Source organism: Trichosurus vulpecula, chromosome 6 (genome assembly GCF_011100635.1).
Source record: "Trichosurus vulpecula isolate mTriVul1 chromosome 6, mTriVul1.pri, whole genome shotgun sequence".
NCBI lineage: Eukaryota > Metazoa > Chordata > Mammalia > Diprotodontia > Phalangeridae > Trichosurus > Trichosurus vulpecula.
In genome coordinates, this window is record NC_050578.1 from 72,159,605 (window position 1) to 72,179,442 (window position 19,838).

The 19,838-nt window shown below is 38.8% G+C and overlaps 1 protein-coding gene across 2 annotated transcripts in view; it reads right to left on the minus strand.

The window, feature by feature from the left end:
* The window catches only part of WDFY3 (WD repeat and FYVE domain containing 3), a 316,638-nt gene that overhangs the window by 191,150 nt on the left and 105,650 nt on the right, over positions 1-19,838 (minus strand). For both annotated transcript variants that reach the window (XM_036763543.1, XM_036763542.1), the window contains one exon: positions 10,795-10,961. In XM_036763543.1, the coding sequence (XP_036619438.1) occupies positions 10,795-10,961 (167 nt within the window). The remainder of the gene's footprint in view (positions 1-10,794; positions 10,962-19,838) is intronic.

Consider the following 19,838-nt stretch of genomic DNA (forward strand, 5'->3'; position numbering starts at 1 on the left):
AAAAACTATCCCGAATGTATAGGGCTTTAGGGGAACAAGACTTCACATATATCCTAGGGAGGGTAAGGAGGTAGGCTATGTTGTACTAGATGATAACCACAGCAGTCCTTATGTTTTTTCCAACTGCTACTGGCTCATTTCCTTAACAATCCTCTAGGTAGGTTCTAAGGAAATGAAGAAGTTCTTACATTTCTTCAAAGTTACAGAAATGTACAATCTCTCTCATTCAATTAACCAATTAGTTCTGTGTCCTCGTCCCAATTCATGAACTAGAGAAACCTCTTTTCCCCTAACCTTTTTGCTTCTCTCATTCTCTCCCTCCTCTCACCTATTCTTGTATTTCTCTCACAGACTCTTCATGGACAACAGTTAACTCCTTCAATCTAAATCTCTCATAGGATGACAGTTAAATAAAAAAAGTGAAATGATCTCTTTTTAATCTTTTTTTCTTCAAGAAATGGCCATTTAAACTTCATTCTCCTATAATAACTCACCCTTCTACCATCACAGTTAACTGACATTTCTCCAAGACACTTTTCCTTTTTATAGGTGCCATAATAATATTTATATTCAGTAAGAGGGGCTATGGAAGCTGCTATTACCTCTGAATTAAAAAGGAAATCATTCCAAATGGAGATTTTTCTTTGCATAAGTTCTAAGTGCAAACTGGTAAATATAAAAGTAATTCAATAATGACTTAGTCCATTGATAGTTTTGAGACATGCCTAGTTCATACCTAGAATTCACTCCTCAACTCAACTAAAATTGCTTCCTTCTGATTTAGTAACTTCTTAATTGCCAGTGGACTCTTCTCAGTTCTCATTCATCTTGACCTTGCATTTGACACTGTTAACTACTGCCTCTACCTGGATATGCTCTCTTCATGGTGATTCTGTAATATTATCTCTCATTTTTGCCCTATCACCTTGATCACTTTAATCCCAGCTGCCAGATGATCCTTAACTCTTACCTCAAGCCTCAGTACGAGGCCCTAGCCTTTCTCTGCATACTCTTTCAATGATCTCGTGGGCTCAATATTTACCTTTATGCACCTCTCACATCTACATATCCAGGCCTAGTCTTTCTCCAGAGCTTAAATCTCACAACATCAGTTGCCTATTAGACATTATCACCTGTATGTCCTGTAGGCATCTTAAAAGAAACATGCTGAAAACCAGAACTCATGTTTTTCCCCAAGGCCTCACCTCTTTCTAAATAGTTCTATTAAAAGCACCACCACACTTCTGATGGGGTGCTTGGGTGCCTGTGCTTGGACCCTAATTCCAACATCACATTTCTCCTTAGCCTCTGCTTGGGGGCCTGTGCCTGGACCCCAATTCTAAAACCACATCCTGTTCTAAAATCACATCTCTCCCTAGCAGTTCCTTTCCAGTTCAAGGGCAGCATGCCTTAGCAAAACACTTATCTCTCCTCCTGATACTGCAGCCAGCTGCACCTATAGAATTTATTGGTCCGACTCCCTGTGTACATGCTAATTGGCTGTGCACTGGGCCACAAAAATATTTACTACTTACTAACCTTCCTGATATGTATCTTAGACATGGTCAAATGTATACTCCCTTACATTCACCTTGTCTAACAAGACATTTGATGGAAGCCACCTGGGTATTTCCAGTCAGACCTTAGTCTTAGTTGGCTTAGTGACTTCACAGTCAAAACCACATGCCCAGGTAGCCCCTCTTCAGGCTATTTCCCAATGAACTCTGGGTAACATACCTGTGCAGTAGATACAAAAAGTGCATGTTCCTTTAAGAACTGACCACCCCTTAACCATTCCCTAATCTCACCCCAAAACACCTAATTGACATGTTTCACCCCCAAATCCCATATTTAAACTTTCCCTGCACCCCTATAAGGTTGCAGGTTCCCTAAGAATGCTTGCCTGCTGTAAAGCGTAATAAATCTTTGCCACCTTGACTTAAAGAATGCTTGAGATCGTGAATTCATTCCAGATGGCCCCGACCCTCTCCACTACTTGGGTCCTTGAGTGGCATTCCCTCTCAACGACTCCATCTGGGAACTCCAGTCTTAGAGTTCCTGGACCTAGGCTCCCTCAACCCTTCCAATCAACTAGTTTCATAACCTTGCCATTTTTTTCCACCCTTCATCCTCCCTCATCTCTCATATGTGATCAGTTGACAAGTATAGATATTAAATCTATATTTTCTCTTGGATTTGTCCCCTTCTCACCACTCATCCTACTTTAGGTTCTTTTCACCTCTTGCAGGACTATAATAATAGCCTTCAAATTTGAAGACCAACTGGTCTACTTACCTCCAGGCTCCCTCCTCTCTAATTCATCCTCCACACATTGCCTAAAGTGATGGTCCTACAGTCTAAGTCTATGGTCTAGCACCTAGACCACAGATCTGACCATGTGATCCTATTGCTAAAGAGCTCCAGTTGATGGCTCCCTTTTGTGTATCAGATAAAATCAGAACTCTTCTGCCTGTTAGTTAAAGTCCTTCACAAAATACCTCTCCCCTAACTTTGCTGCTTTTTTATATATTATTCCCCACTTCCCACAGTCAAATAGGCTTACTAGATCCCTTTCAAAATGGCACTTCCTCTTCTGTCTCTGACCAATTGCTTTGGTCAAGCAATTCCAATTCCTGATATGCATTTTCTCCTCAGTTCAGCCTCTTACAATCCCTAAAACCCTTCAATGATCATCTCAAGTAACCCCTCCAAGAGGAAATCTGTCATGACAGTAAAGGAAATTTATGCTTCCCCCCCTTCCCAACTGCTTTCCATTTTGTATATGTTTTGGATTTGCTTATTTGGGTACAAGTTTTCTATGGCCAATAGAATATATCAGCTTCTTAAAGACAGGGATGCTTTCACTTTTATCTTTGTATCTCTAGCACTTAGCTGAGAGCCTAGCATATAACATGCAATAAAATGCTTGTTGCATGAAACAGAGGAAGCTTCTAGACAAAATATATAAATATTTCTTTTCTATAAGTACAGAAGCAGTAATAAAGGAATATAGGTGTGTCAAGGGACTACAGCTAGAGCTTCCCCAAGCCAACTCATCAGTCAACAAGAATTATTAAGTACTTATTATATCCAAAGTACTGTGCTAATCACTGGAGATACTAAGAAAAGGTCAAATATAGTCCTTACCCTCAAGGAACTGACATTCAAATAGGGGAGTTCACATGTAAATATAAGATGTATATTGTGTAAAGGGCAGATAACCTCAAACAGAAGGGATGGGGCAAGGGAAGAAAGTAACCTGCAGAGAGCAGGATTAGAGCTGAGTATTGAAGGAAGCCAGGATGTTCCACAGGCAGAAGTGAAGAGGGAATGCATTTTAGGCGTAAGGATAGTAGAGCATTTTATATTTGATCTTTAACATAATAAGGAAACACTGCAGTTTACTGAATTGAAGGGATGGGGAAACTTTGACATGATTAGATCATTTCTTTAGGAAATTATTTTGTCAGGTGAGTGGAAGGTCGAATGGAGTAGACAAAGACCTGATGGAGAAAGACCAACCAGAAAGATACTGAAGTATAGTCTAGGCATAAGGTAAAGAGGTCCCACACCAGGGTGTGGGAATATATACAATAAACATTGTGAAGGTAGAAATTGCAAGACTTGGCAACAGAAACTGCAACATTTAGCTATGTGGAATGCTTATGAAAAGTCACAGATGAAACTGAGGTTCTGGGCCTGGGTGACAGGAAGGATGACAGTTTCTTTGACAGTAAAAGAAAAATTTGGATGAAGGGAGGGTTGCGAGAAAAGAGAATGAGTTCTACTTTGTGCTGGCTGAGTTAGAGATGTCTATGAGATATCCAAAAGGCAATAAGTAATAGTTAGCTATCACTCAGGAGAGAGACTATGGCTGAATATATAGATCTGGGAATCATCTACATAGAGATGATAATTGAACCAATGGGAGATGATACCAGCAAGCAAAACAGTAAAGAAAGGGAAAAGAATAAGCCAGTAAATAAGGAAATTATGAAGATGAGAGTGGGGATAACAGAGGGGGCAATCTGCTGAAAAAGACAAGAGGGAATGGGATCAAGGGTACATGTGAAGGGGGTTGCTTTGGCAGGGAGAAGAACATCCATGAGGTAGAAATGAATGAGAGAGAAGGTTCTAAGGAGGAGGGGAGAAGACAGCAAAACATTTTCTCATCCTCTCACCTCTCCATCAACACCAAGAAAGGAAGAAAAACAATACTCTTGCTAAAAACACATGTGGTCAAGCTAAACAAACCTACCCATCAACCATGTCTGAATAGAAAGACAGACATAAAAAAAAATTATTGAGCATCTACTTTGTGCCAGGCACTGTACTAAGTGCTAGAGGCATAAAAAGAGGCAAAAGACAATCCCTGCCCTCAAGGAGCTTATAATCTAAATATGTCTCTAGAATCATGGTTGGTCATTATGCTGACCAGAGTTCCTAACTCTTCTAAAGCTGTCTATCTTTACAATATCGTTGTTACTTTACAAACTTTCTCCTGTTCTGCTCACTTTACATCAATTCATACAAGTCTTCTCAGGTTTCTCTGAAACGATCTCCTCCATCATTTCTTTCTACACATTAATGTTCAATCACATTCATTAGCTGTAGTTGCCTTTATGGCTGTTAGAACAAATTATTCTCAGCCGCCCTGTCTTCTAGGGGAAATCTTCACATGCTTGGGGTAGACACCCCGCCTTGTTCAGTCATTCCCCAATTAATGGGAATTTCCTGTCCCTGTTTCCAATTCTTTGCTACTACAAAAAAGCCACCACAAATATTTTCGAACGTATACCTCCTCTTCCTCTTTGTTTGCTCTCTTTGTAGTACAGAACTACACTGCAATAATTACGAGTAGCACAGGGCCTAGAGTCAGAAAGACCTAACTTCAAATCCAGCCTCTGACACTTTTAGCTGTTTGACCCTATGAAGGGTTAACGAAATATTAAAGCTCTTCCCAGTACATTTATAGGCCTGTATGAATACATATGTAGTTCTTTCTCCTTGGAACATGGGCCACATTCCCAGGACTAAAAAGTCACCTTGCCCTGGTTCCCAGGACTAAAAGTTCAACCTACCCTTGGCCGATTCCTTTTCCTGGAAGTGTTGGCCACCCTTCTAGGAACAAATGGAATCCATCTTGTGTCCTTTTGAACACAGACATTTTGTCATATCAATAGCGGATGTTTTACTCTTCTGTACTCTGGTCCAGTCCAGAGCTGCAACACATCCAATGTAATTAGTTGATCTAAGTCATGTAAGGCTCTGGCGACAAGCCTATTAATTGGTTCAATGCCTTCTTTGTCTGAAACTGGATATAACCTGGAGAAATTCACCCATTGGGAGGATGCTCTGCTTGGGACATTTTCTCAATTGGGACTCCGGAGGCTGAACTGGGACTCCCCAGCCCCATGACTCAGACATAGGTGTCACCCCAATTTGGTGATGTATGTAAATATATTGTTCTGCTAGGCTTTATCTTTATATGTATATTCCTATATTTCTTTAATCCTGCCTTATACTGTCCTTGGGTGCAAAATAAATGTTATACTGATTCTAATCTGGTGTGAGCACATTCAGTATACTGTGCAATCCAATCCTGAAAATAGTTAAAGCAGCTGCATATATCTCTTTAACAATACATCCTGGGTAAGTCATTTAACCCTGTTTGCCTCAGTTTCTTCATCTGTCAGAAGTTTGCTTCTGATTCCATGATCATGTATCTGCTAGCTTTAAGGGAATAAACTATATGAATTTATATATCACTAGCCTGTTTGCCTCCTTTAACCAAACTTTCAGGTTGACAATTATTAACTAGATGAATTAATATACTGAATATTAATTACCCAGAAATTCTATCTCCCTGGCTTTTCATTCGTCACAACTTCATCCCACCCCCCTACCCCCAAATCTCTCCTAGGAATTCTGGTTGGACATTTTGCTCAAGCTGTGGTTTTCTTCGAGGATTGCTTTTAGATGTTATGAAGTCATCCCCTTCTGGTTTTTGTCTTGAGTATCCCTGTCACTATAAAAAGGTGGAGTTCTTTTTTGGTTCCCTCTTTTTTCTTTCTTATTTCATGACTTTGAATGTTAAATTAGGGCCATGCTTGGCACACTTCAGGAAAGAATGCCTAGATAAAACCTTTGTCTTCCTGGGTCTTTCTTGGTGTTATATTGATCCAGGATCTCAGAGACAACTCAAGCTCAATACTTGTAAGTTTTCAGTGTTCTGTGGTCTGATGCCAACCACCGGAATCTCCCAATGTTCTTTCCCAGCCTTCTGATGATGTCATTCCTCTGCTCAGGAGGCCCCCTCCTGCCTCTAAGAAAAATTACAAACCCCACTGTAACACTGAAACTCTTCTACCACCTGGTCCAGCCTGCCCTGTTAAGCCAGTTACACATTACTCTCCTTTCACGCACTCTATATATTGCAGCCACACTAGTCTACTGGCTATCACTGACCAGAAGAAATTGTCTTTTGTCTTTGTATTGCCAGTACTTATCAGTGCCTGGCCCAGAAATACTTGTTGAATGAATGAAAGACAGTAACTACTATTCATAAAATGACAACCATGCGCTGGAACAGCCACAAAGTCCAGAATCAGATCTCCTTAAGAACAGGGTTTAAAATCCTAGGGAAAGGCTATGGAAAGTTGAACAATTTTTTTTTAATTAACCTATCTTTCCTGTCCAGAGAAGCTGTTACTTCACAATATTTTGAGCTAGCTGGCTAGCTCAGTCTACAATCTGTCTCCAGCCTGCTTTCTAGTTTTACTGCACATTATTTTCATTCACACACTTTATAATCCACCCAAACTGTCCTATTTGCCATTACCTTTCCTATAATGCATTCCCTCACCAACTCTGCTTCTTTATTAAAAATAAATTTTATTGTTATCTTTTGTTTTACGATTGCTCCTTGCCACCCTGCTGTGAGAGCCATCCCTTATGAAATAAATACAAAGATGAAAAATGACAGCAAAACCAATCAATACATGAAGAAAAGAAATCTACTATATACAATGTTTCACACACATGAAGTCCCCTCCCAAATCCATCAAGGTAAAGAAGTAGGGAGAGGTGTTTTCTCATACTACTTCTGTGGAGCCAAGCTTATTCTTTGTAATTTTGCAACATTTATTTTGCAGGTTTTTTCACTGTCATTGATGTAGGCACTGTGTACATTATCTTCCTATTTCTTCTAACTTTACTTTGCATCAGTTCATGTAGACATAGCAGTGCTTCTCTGTATTCATCATATATTCAGGTAACACAATTCGTCTAGCCATTTCCTAATCCATGGAGCTCTATTTTCTTTCCAGTACTTTGCTACTACAAAAAGTGCTGCTATAAATATTTCAGGATATGTTTAATACATATATATGTATATATTTTTTAAATTAATGGCTTTTTTGGGTTATATATCTAGCATTACAATCTCTGGATTGAAAAAGTATAAACATTTCAGCAACTTTATTTGCATAATTCCAAATTGCTCTTCAGAATGAATGTACTAATTAGCATGCCTTTCTCTAATATTAATTATTTCTCTCTTTTGTCACCTTGGCCAATTTACTGGATATGCAGTAAAGCTCTAGGTTTATTTTTATTCACATTGTGCTTATTATCAGTGATCTGGGACATTCCTTCATATGGTTGATAAGTTTGAATTTTTTTTTTGAGAATTTTTTGTTTCTATCCTTTGACCACTTTTCACCCTGGCCTCTTAAAATCCTAAAAAAGAAGGGTCAAATAAGGTTCCACTTCCTAGATGAGCCCCATCCCTATCTTCCCAGCTGTTCTCTCCCTAGAATTATTCCGTATTTACTTTCTATAAACTTCGTATTTAATTATCAATATACATCTTACTCAGGCATTCTTGTGTGGCTATTCCCAAGACTTAGCATGTAATAAGCATGTATGAAATATTTTTGAATTAATGACTTAATCCACCATATTGGAGATATAAAGACAAATGGATTCTTTTTTCCTTTTTTTTTTTTTGGAGGGGGGAAGGCAGGGCAATTGGGGTTAAGTGACTTGCCGAAGGTCACACAGCTAGTAAGTGTGTCAAGTGTCTGAGGCTGGATTTGAACTCAGGTCCTTCTGACTCCATGGCCGGTGCTCTACTCACTGCACCACCTAGCTGCCCCTGACAAATGTACTCTTAAAGAGCTATCAACCTAATAGAAGACAAGGCAAACAAGTATAAAACCACCATGTCAGCCTACCCAACACATTTCAGTGGGATGTACACATCGTAAATTTTGTTACCTGTGACTCAATACTCAATCATTAAGGGTATTATTTTCATTTTTCAAACCAAAGGAACTAAAATTAGCTAATCTTTAAAATGAATACCCGCCTTATTTAAATAATACATTCTTAAAAGCTGAGGTGCACAACAGCAATTTTTCGTGACATAAGGACAGGCCAGGGAATACCTGGTGCATGTGCTTATTTATAGGTATGAGAAAACAAACTAAGTTCAAAGGAAAGGTCCAGGACAGAGAGAGACATTTGTTTTATTGGGGACATCAAGGAAAGGCTCACAGAGTAGATGGCGTCTGCTTTGGGCCTTGCAGGAGGAAGGGCTTCAGCATATACAAGCTGGTGTTGGGAAGAGTATCATTTATTTCAAGGAACTGGGAGTTAAAGTGAGAAGAAACAGAACAGGGCAGGAGGAGAACAGGCGGTTGAAAGTAGTTCAGTTTGCCTAAAAGAGCTCGGTTACAGAGGAACGTCAGGAGAGAGGTGGAAAGGATAGCTGAACTAGATTGTGAAGGCCTTGCATGTTAGCACAGACTCTGTCCTTTACATTTTAGGCAATGTAATAAGATACTGGAGGCTTTTAGGAGAGATATGAGATATCTATGTAGAAATTATCCAGTGGCAATTAGAAATCTGGGATTAGAATTCTGGGGAGAGGCTGGAAGCACAGACACAGATTTGGGAGTTACCTGCAGAGGGGTAATAATATGGCCAGTTAGTCAATAAACAGTTAATAATCTTCATTATGTGCCATGCACTGTCTGAAGTACTGGGAATACAAAGAAAGGCAAAAGACAGTCTTTTCTCTCAAACACAGCATACAAAACAACTATGTACAAACAAGCTATATCAGGATAATGAATGATAAGCAATAGAAGGAAGGCAAGAGAATTAAGGAGAATCAGGAAAGGCTTCCTGTAGAAGGTGGGATTTTAGTCAGAACTTGAAAGAAGACAGGGGTTCCAGGAGGTAGAGGTGAGGAAGAAGAGCATTCCAGCCATTGAGAATAGCCAGCGAAAACACCTGGAGCTGGGAAATGGAGACTCTTATGGGAGAAACAACACGAAGGTCAGTGTCACTGGATTACAGAGTAAGGAGAGGGAAGTGAAATGTAAGAGGACTGGAAAGGTGAAGAATGAGGATTAGTGGGTATGAATGATAGGGTATAAAGGGTTTTGAATGCTAAACAGAGAATAGGGCACTTCTTGAGTGCATGAGGGTGATAAGGCCACTTTAGGAAGATCACTTTGGCATCTGAATGGAGGATGGATTAGAGCAAGGAGAGACCCATCTGCCACATGCTATTGCAATAATCCAGGTGGGAGGTGATGAGATTCTCCACTAGAGCGGAGGCAGAGGAGAGAAAAGAGAGTGTATACAAGAGATGCTAGAAGGGAGTATATACAAGAGACACAGGAGTATAATTCATGAATTAATAAAAGTAAAACAATTAACCAAATGCGTATATGTAACTCATGTAAAGGTTTAAAGAATGCAAAAAAATGTTGTAGTACAAAGTTTGCACATGGTTATATAGAGCACCTCTGCTTTAAAATGCAGATCAAGTATCAGGTTGTGCATGAAGCCTATCTTCATCTTCCCTCCCCCACGTGGCATAGATTTGTATTAATAACTTTATATTTGTCAGAGAAGGATCTGGAGGCCAGGTCTTCCCTGCTCCCAGGCCAGTTCCTCAGTTTCTATGCCAAACTATCAATTTTAAAACAAATCCCTAAAAATGTAGTAACACCATGAACAACAGCTAGCATTTATATAGAACTTTAAAATTTGTAAATGCTTTGCAAATATTATCCCATTTGACTAACACAAGAACCCTGGGAGGTGGGTGCTCTTGTGATCTCCATGTTGTAGATAAAGAAGCTAAGGCCCAGAGAGGTTAATTGACTTTCCAGGATTACACTGGGTCACAATGCCTCTGTCTGAGGTAGAATTTGAACTCAGGTCTCTCTGAGTCCAGGGCCAGCACTCACTGTACACGCCTGTAATCCCTGCTGTTGGGAAGGCTGAGGTTAGCGGATTCCATGAGCTTGGGAGTTCTGACCTGCAATGGGCTAAGGCTGATCAGTTGGCCACCAATATGGCAAGCCTCTGGAATTGGGGGGAAGTCAGGCTGCCTGAGGAGAGGAAAACTGGCCAGGTCAGAAATGGAGCAGGGCAAAGCTCCCTTGCTAATTAGTAGTAGAACCGGACCTGTGAATGGCCACTACCCTTACAGCTTGGGGAGACAGGCAGAACTAGTCTCTAGAAAAAAAGATCAATAACAAAATCAACAAAGAAATTTAAATTCTGTATAATTCCGTATAAACTCACTTTACAACATCTGAGTCAGCTATAATGTCTACTAATTTTTTTTATTTCAAGTAATCAATAAAATACAGTATGCAAATTTTACAGGATACTTTTAAGATTGGTTTTATATGTATAGTACTAATGAAAACAAATATATTTACATTTTAATTCCTCTAAGTGCATCAAGATAAAAATAAATCAACTCACCTTTTCCTGCAGGCTGGGGAACTGCAAATCCAGGCAATAAAAATGGTGCCCCTGTGGTAATACCAGCTGGTTTTAGTTCACTGACACCATATGTTGTTAGAGAAGTTATCAAATTAACTAGATCTTTCAAAGCATCCTTGGATTCTGCCTCTTTTGCTTGTTCCAATCTATAAAAGGTAAGATGGGTCTGATTTACAACAAAAAAAATACAGAGCCTTAAATTTAACACAAATACTAAATGTAATTCTCAAGTTAATACTGCACAGGAATAACTGCAAAACTCTACCTAAATCTACCTTACCTGCTCATTTTTATATATGTTTTATGTGCTGACCACAGCTGAATATAATACACACAGACATCTCCTTAGTAAGGAAACAAGAAAAGCCTGCTTTGTTTGAGCTGGTTTATGCTGGGTGGGGGAAAGGAATCTATTTTGTGCAAACTATGCAGACCTACAGAGTTGGCAAACAATGTCCTAGTGAAAATGATAGGCACCTTGGTGGTGAGAGAGTAGTTGCTCTTAGAATTTCTAATAAAGGAAAAGAAAGCCATATACATACTAACATAAATCCTATTATTTTTTCTTTTTTTAATTTAATATTTTACTTTTCCCCAACTACATGTAAAAATTTTTAATATTTGTTTTTTAAAATTTTTGAGTGCCCTCCCTCTCCTAACCCCTCATTGAGAAAGTAAGCAATTTGATACAGATAGACATTTACAGTCATGCGAAACAAATTTTCCGTGTTAGTCACATTGTAAAAGAAAACAGACCAAAAAAAGAAATAAAGAAAAAATATGCCTTAATCCACATTTAGAGATTCTATCCATTCCTTATTTAGAGTTGGACAGCATTTTTCATCATAAGTCCTTCAGAATTGTCTCAAATCACTGTACTGCTGAGAATAGCTAAGTCATTCCCAGTTGATCATCATACAATATTTCTGTTATTATGTACAAGGTTCTCCTGGTTCTGCTCATTCTACTTTGCATCAGTTCATGTAGGTTCTTCCAGTCATCAATAGTATTCCATCATAATCTTGTACCACAACTTCTTCACAGCCATTTCCCAACTGATGGACATCTCCTCAATTTCCAGTTCTTTGCCACCACTAAAAGAGCTGTATAAATATTTTTGCACATATAGGTCCTTTGCCTTTTTGTTTTTTATATCTTTGGGATACAGACCTGTAGTGATATTGCTTGGTGAAGAGGTATGCATGGTTTTGTAGCCCTTTACACACAGTTCCAAATTGCTCTACAGAATGGTTGAATCAGTATACAACTTCACCAACAATACATTAGTGTCTCAATTTTCCCATATCCCCTCCAACATACATCATTTTCCCTTTCTGTCATATTAGCCAATCTGATAGATGTGGGGTGGTACTTCAGAGTTGTTTTAATTTGCATTTCTCTAACCGAAAGTGATTTACAGCATTTTTTCATATGACTATAGATAGCTTTGGTTACTTTGTCTGAAAACTGCCTGTCCAAATCCTTTAGTTTTTCAATTGAGGGATGGCTCTTATCTCTATATTTGATTCTGTTCTCTATATATTTGAGAAATTAGGCCTTCAACAGAAGAAACATGCTACATTTTTTTTCACAGTAATAATTATCAACTATGAAATTCCTTCCATTCTATTTCCCCATTTATCATTCTCTCTCTCTCTCTCTCTCTCTCTCTCTCTCTCTCTCTCTCTCTCCCCTTTCCATTCTCTAAAGTGTTCCGCTTCTGCCTTTCACCTCCCTCAATCCCCCTTCCCTTCTATCAGTAACCCCCACCACACACATGCACACACAAACCTCTTATGACCTTCACCTCCTACTTTCCACCTCCCTTATCTTCCCCTCCACTGTAAAAGCTATTTCACACCTCTTTTATGTGAGATAATTTATCTCATTGTACCTCTTCCTTTTTCTTTCTTGCAATGCATTCCTTTCTCACCCTTAATTTTATTTTTTTTAGATAATTATCCCAATATATTCAACACCCAAACACTTGTGCCGTCTGTTTATGTAGATGTCTTCTAACTGCCCTAATAATTATAAAGTTCTTAGGAATTACAAATATCAACTTACCATGTAGGAATGTAAACAGTTTAATATTATTGAATCCCTTATGATTTCTCTTTCCTGTTTACCTTTTTATGTTTCCCTTCAGTCTTGTATTTGAAAGTCGCACTTTCTATTCAGCTCTGGTCTTTTCATCAGGAATGCTTGAAAGTCCTCTATTTCATTAAATACCCATTTTTCCCCCTGAGGGATTATACTCAGTTTTGCTGGGTAGGTAATTCTTCTCTGTAATTCTAGTTCTATTGTCCTAAGGAATATCGCCTTCCATGCCCTCTGATCCTTTAATGTAGAAACTGCTACATTTTGTGTTATCCTGACTGTGGCTCCACAGTATTTGAATTATTTCTTTTTTGGCTGCTTGCAATATTTTCTCCTTGACCTGAGAGCTCTGGAATTTGGCTATAATATTCCTAGTTTTCATTTTGGGATCTCTTTCAGGAGGTCATTGGTGGATTCTTTCAATTTCTATTTTACTCTCTGGTTCTAGAATATCAGTTAAGTTTTCCCTGATAATTTCTTAAAAGATGATGTCTAGGCTTTTTTTCCCCCATGGCTTTCAGATAATCCAATAATTCTTTAGTTTTCTCTCCTGGATCTATTTTCCAGATCAGTTGGTTTTCCAATTAGATATTCCACATTTTCTTCTATTTTTTTCATTCTTTTGATTTTGTTTTATTGTTACTTGAGATCTCATAAAGTCATTAACTTCCACTTGCTCAAGTCTAATTTTTAAGGCATTATTTTCTTCAGTGAGCTTTAATACCTCTCCTTCCATTTGGCCAACTTTGCTTTTTGAGGAGTTCTTCTCTTCACCGAATTGTTCTATATCTTTTTTCATGTGGCCAATTCTGCTTTTCAAGTCATTCTCCTCTTCATTGGATTTTTGTGCCTCTTTTACAATCTGGCCTATTCCATTTTTTAAGGTGTTATTTTTGTATTTTTTGTGCCTCTTTTACCAAGCTGTTGACTCCTTTTCCATGATGTTTTTGCATCACTTTCATTTCTCTTCCCAATCTTTTCTCTTCCTCTCTTACTTGATTTTTTAAAATCCTTTTTGAGCTCTTCCATGGCCTGAGACCAACTCATATTTTTCTTTGAGGCTTTGGATGTAGCAGTTTTGACTTTGTTGTCTTCTTCTGAGTGTTTGTTTTGATCTTCCTTGTCACCATAGTAACTTTCTATAGTCAGGATCTTTTTTCTGTTGTTTGCTCATCTTTCCAACCTATTTCTTGACTTTTAACTTTCTGCTAAAGTGGGGCTCTGCTTCCATAGTGCAGGGGGCACTGTCCCAAGCTTCAGTTTTTTTTGTGTATCTCTTTTCAAAGATAATTCTGGGGACCTATATTTTTGTTCTTCCAAGGTGGTATAATCTAGGGATAGTTGTGTTTACTACTCTTCTGGCCTATACTCTGGTTTGTGAAAGATCAAAAGCACTCTTTTCCACCCTTGAACTATGACTATAAAAGCTCCTCTGTGGCCACAACTCTGCCATGCTAGTGCTCCTCCCTGCCCTGGGACTAAGACCCAGGACTGCAACCCAGATCCATATATGGGCAACGCAACAGAATCCTGCCCCTGGTGCCAGCAAATGGATCCCCATAACCTCCTTATGACCAGTTGTCTGACCTCCTTAGTATCTGTGGGCTGAGAGGTCCAGAGACTGCCACTGATTCAGTCGCCACCATGGCCTACTGCTGGTTTGCTGGGGTACAGCCTGTGCCAGACTGTCCTCTATTCTCACCCCACTGCAATAGACCTTTCCTGCAACCTTAGTTCTATGTTGTCTTGGGCTTGAAAGTTGTTTCACCCAGTTCTTTTGTGGGTTCTGCCACTCCTGAATTTGTTTTGAGGCATTAAAGTTGTTTGAAAGGGTTTGGGGGAAAGCTCAGGAAAGTCTGTGCTTTTTCTCTACCATCTTGCCCCCCACCCCAAACCCTGTATTTTTCTAGAACAAATTTCAAAGGGTTCAGAGGAAAGGCAAATAGGACATCATGGACAAAAACTACTTAGAGGAAGTCAGCCCAGAAGGGGAATTTCTTCGTAATGAAATTCCCAAGACACAAGGAGAAACAATTCTGATGAGGAAGCAAAAAGAGCAGTATTGTGTAAAGAAACTGATTCAGATTTTATTTATGAAATAATTATTAATCTTGATGCCTTTTGTTTCAGCTATTTTTGGATATTGCCTCCTTTACTTTGCAACAGAGCCCTAGCCTATAACACCAACAACAAAAAGATAAAGCAAAACCAATCGATTATTTATTATCTATCTTGCAGTGTATGCAAAATGCACACCCTCTAGTTGCCCAACCCCATCCCACCCCATTTCAGATGAAAGAAGGAAGGTGTGTTTCATCATGTATCCCCTGGGACCAAGATGTTTCACGATAATTTCTCAGAATTTAGATTTCTCTTAATATCTATCATTTCCATTTATATCACTGCAGCCATTGTGGTTACCATTTCTGCATGTTATTTTCCTAGTTTTGCTCACTTCAATATCAGTTCATTGAAATCTTCTCTCTTTCTCTTATTTCCTGCAATTTCTAGTAGTTCAAAAATATAATTACATTCATATATCACAATTTGTTCAATATATGTGATCCTATTGTTTCAAGGGTTTTGTTGTTGTTGTTGTTACTGCCATAGCAAAAAGCGTTCCTATAAACATTTTCAAAGACATGGGGCCCTGTTGTAAACTCTCCAGGATGCATTCCACTAGTGGAGTTGCTGGGCCAAAAGTCTGGTGAATTTTCTTGCATAACTTCAAACTGTTTTTACATAGTATATGTGGAATATTTCAGAGCTGCACCTCTGGTGCATTAGGAGAGCTCCTGTATTCCTACAGACTTTTAACATTGACTGTTTCTGTTACCATCTTTACCAATTTCAGGGAGATGAATAAAACCTGTTTTAAAAACTGAAATTCTGGGGCAGCTAGGTGGTGCAGTGAGTAGAGCACCGGCCCTGGAGTCAGGAGGACCTGAGTTCAAATCCGGCCTCAGACACTTGACACATGTACTAGCTGTGTGACCTTGGGCAAGTCACTTACCCCCAATTGCCCTGCCAAAAAAGCAAAAAAAAAAAAAACTGAAATTCTCTTAATATTAATGATTTGGAGCATTTTTATATACCATAATAATGGATAACATTATATAGCACTTCAAGATTTGGAAAGCACTTTAAGTAAACTATTTCATGTACTTTGATCCTGACCACAATCCCATGATAGATGTTATTATTATAGCCATCTTATAGATAAGAAAACTTTAGCTGACGGCAGTTTAAATGACTACACAACTAGTGTCTGAGGCAGAGTTAGCACCCTAGTCTTCAGGCCTCCCAGTTCTACATTCTATTGATTAAGCCACTTAGATTATCTCTTCATATCCTTCGCCCACTTATTTAGTAGGGAATATATCTCAATTATAAGTCAGGTGGCTGACATGAACAGCATCCTCATGTCCTAGAAGAATTGGCTGGTATGTGACCAACTACGAGTGACCTCTGAAAGAACATGAGAAATGAGAAGAGAAAAATCTCTATTCCCCATTCCATCTCCCCCACAAAAAGGGAAGGGAAGAATCTATAGATAATGAGGTTAATTGTAATTCCTGGGAAAACTCTAGAATATGTTACTAGAGAGTTGGTAATTGAATATGTAGAAAAGTAAGCAGTGATTACAAAGAAACATCAAGAACAAGTCATGCCAGACTAAACTTATTTCTTTTTTTTTGACAAGGTTATTAGATGGTAGGTCAGGGAAAAATTTTAACACAGTATTTGATAAAGTCTCTTATGCTATTTGGGGAGGGGAGGGATGAAGCAATAAGAACCAGATGGAAGGTGAATTGATTGAATGGTAGTATACAGAGTACTCATTAATACTCTAAGTACTCATTAGTAGCTTAATGTAAGCTAAAAAGGTCTCCAACAGCATGCCTCAGGGATCTGTGCTTAGCATTGTACTTTTTAAATTTTCATTAACGACAGAGACAGTACTTAATTAAATTTGCAGATGATAATAATAGCTAGAATTTTATATGGCACCTACTATGTGCCAGACAGTGTGCTAAGCGCCACAAACGTATAAGAACAAATAACAACCTGGATGGGTCAGTGTTCAAAGAGATCTCGAAAGACTAGAACACTGAACAAAATGTACAAAAATAAAATTTAACAGAGATACATGTAAAGTCTTAGAACTATGTTCAAAAACACTCCAATTTTACAAATATAGTACTGGGGAGGCATGGCAAGAGACAAGTTGGTGTGGACAAAACATAAACAAGAAACCCTGAAAGGCTTACTGCAGGTAAGTTCAATAACTAGGACATGACATATAAGGGAGCTAAAGCAATCTAGGCTGAATTCAGAGAAATATAGCATTTAGAACAAGGGATGCAATTCCCATTCTCCTCTGCCGTGGTCAGACCACACGTAGAAAACTGTGTTCTCTTCTAGGCAACACCTTTTAGGGCATCTGGAGGAGTGTCATACTTAAATGGGATTCGGCTGATACTTTTTCCTCAAAGGAAGAGTTAAAAGCAATGGGTATTGGTTGCAAAAAGGCAAATCTAATTTGACAAAAGGAAAAACTTCATTTTAGGGAGTCAACAGGGAATCACAACTTCATGAAACTCACATGAACTGAACATGCATGTGGAACCAAAGAGTTCACAATCCATACGGAGTTTGCATATTTATATGGACAGAGGAAAGAGGAGAAAACACAAATCTCCACCTACAGGGGAATAGCATGAAGGGGGAAAGGTTCAGTAAAGATAAGAAAAAGACAAAACTCCCACCAAAGGGAAAGAGCAAGGTGACGGCAAAAGCCCCATTGTTTTCCCTTGGTAACTGCTAGACTACGAAGATAGGATGGTCTGCTTATCCACACAGGTCCCAGCTGCACATGCCTAGTGCAGACTTTACTGGCACCTATCTTGACTCCCAAGGACACACAGGGAGGCCAGTGTGGGATGCATACAAGAAATTATGTCACTGAAGGATGGTAAGTGGGGGGAGGGTGTCCTGCAGGTACAGTGTTTCTGGAAAATATGGCGACTCAAAAAGATAAGTTCAGGGGACCTCTTAACATTCCTCAACAAGGGGCACCCAAAAGTGGAATGGGCTGCCTTGGGAAATGATGGACTCCTCCTCACCGACAGCCTTTTCATGGAAATTACAGAGTATACTGTAGACCAGACGGCATCCGACATACATTCCAGCTCTGAATCCATGACATTAAATCCAGTGATCTTTCTCTTTTTTAAATATGTCTTATTAATGTCTTCTGTCTTTAAACCATGCCCATTTCTTTGGGAAAAATCATCCTTTCATCCTCCCATATGAACACTTCCTTGTGACAAAAACAGTAAAAATACTCAGTAGAGAGACTGCATCTAGCAATGTATACAATATTCCAGCACCTTTGGAATAGAGGAGTGTTTGAGACAAAGGCAAGGCTTTTGGGGTATGTGGTAAAGGATCTTCTCTTTAAGATGAGGGCTATTTATATAGGAGGTCATGAAGGTCCCTTCCAACTCTGAATTTTGTAACTCTGTGAAATTTTAAAAATATGCTTCCTAAAATAAACTGGAAGCAAAGCTATCTCCAAGGAAGACTTTCATTTGTGTCTGGATTTGGCTGATTTGACATTACAGTCTGACACACATTGTTAAAAGAGCTTAATAAACGCTTTATCTAAAAAAAAAATAATAAATGCTTTATTTATCAAATAGCTGCCTTTTATTCACTTGAATATTACTGGGTTTGTTCTGGCTGAATATAACTTTGAAGCCAAGGCAGCTTTATGAATAAGTGACTACAGATAATTTGTAAAAGATTTTGTAAGATGAAGACCTTTTAGAAGGATTTCTCTAAATCCTCTCTTAAACTTTCTTCTAACGTGGCTGCCTCCCTCAAGTCCTACTCCAATGTCTCCTCACAGCATGGAGGTGATTCTTGATCAGTAAAGTAGAAGTTTTGGCAAATGGAATATTTCCAAGTGATGGAGTGTGTCTATTACTGAGGAACAGAATGCAGAGGGCTTTTAATCTATGTTAGTAGATAATGCTACCTATGTTAATGAAATCATGGATATTTTTAAATATTAAGGTAATAACATGGTGATAATGTAACATATTTTTCTGGTTCAGCCACTTATTCCGTTGGTCTGGCACATACTAGCAGTTTGACCATTGAGCAAGTCACTCACCTCCAAATATATCTGTTACAAACTTTCTGATATTTTTAATAAGATAAACACAAATTGCTTATCCAAAATGGTGGGGGGATGACTACCACTACCAATCCCTCATGAAAGCACAGTTGCAGACCAAGAATAGAGAGACAAGAAAACACAGGGTAAGAACAATGAATAAATACTACATCAGGTATAGACATACCTGCCTCACTAGTAATGTAGGGTGGCTCAGGATGAGAGGGACTAACTACAGTCGAACGTGTTAAAATGCACAGAATAGCTAGGGACAGCAAGGAGGGAAGGCCCAGACTTCCCAACAGTACTTCTCAATTAGACATACATCTAATATATCTGTGTACCTTCTAGGAGAAAGGATGGGGGCCACTAGCACATTTAATATAACAAGTTCATATAGCTCTATATAACCACATCTAATTCTTCTTAATAAGGAATAAAGTAGAGGTAGTTAAAAGTGAACTAAAGAGGGAAAGTTTCTTCATCAGCCACAAGACAGAACTACGCTAAATTATTTTTTTGACAACTACTGGGGGACTGCCTAGGAAAGAAGGAAAAGGAGGCTTGCCAATCTTGCTGCACCAATTCCCCAGAGCATGTCTGATGTTCTAGATAATCACACCTTTGCTAGAAAACTGTAGTAAATTAAGGCCATATACTTCATTTGTCTATGGCCAGGGAATGGGGTTGTGCATTTGGAATAAGAAGAAAGCAAATAAAGGCAACTGATGTTGTGAAA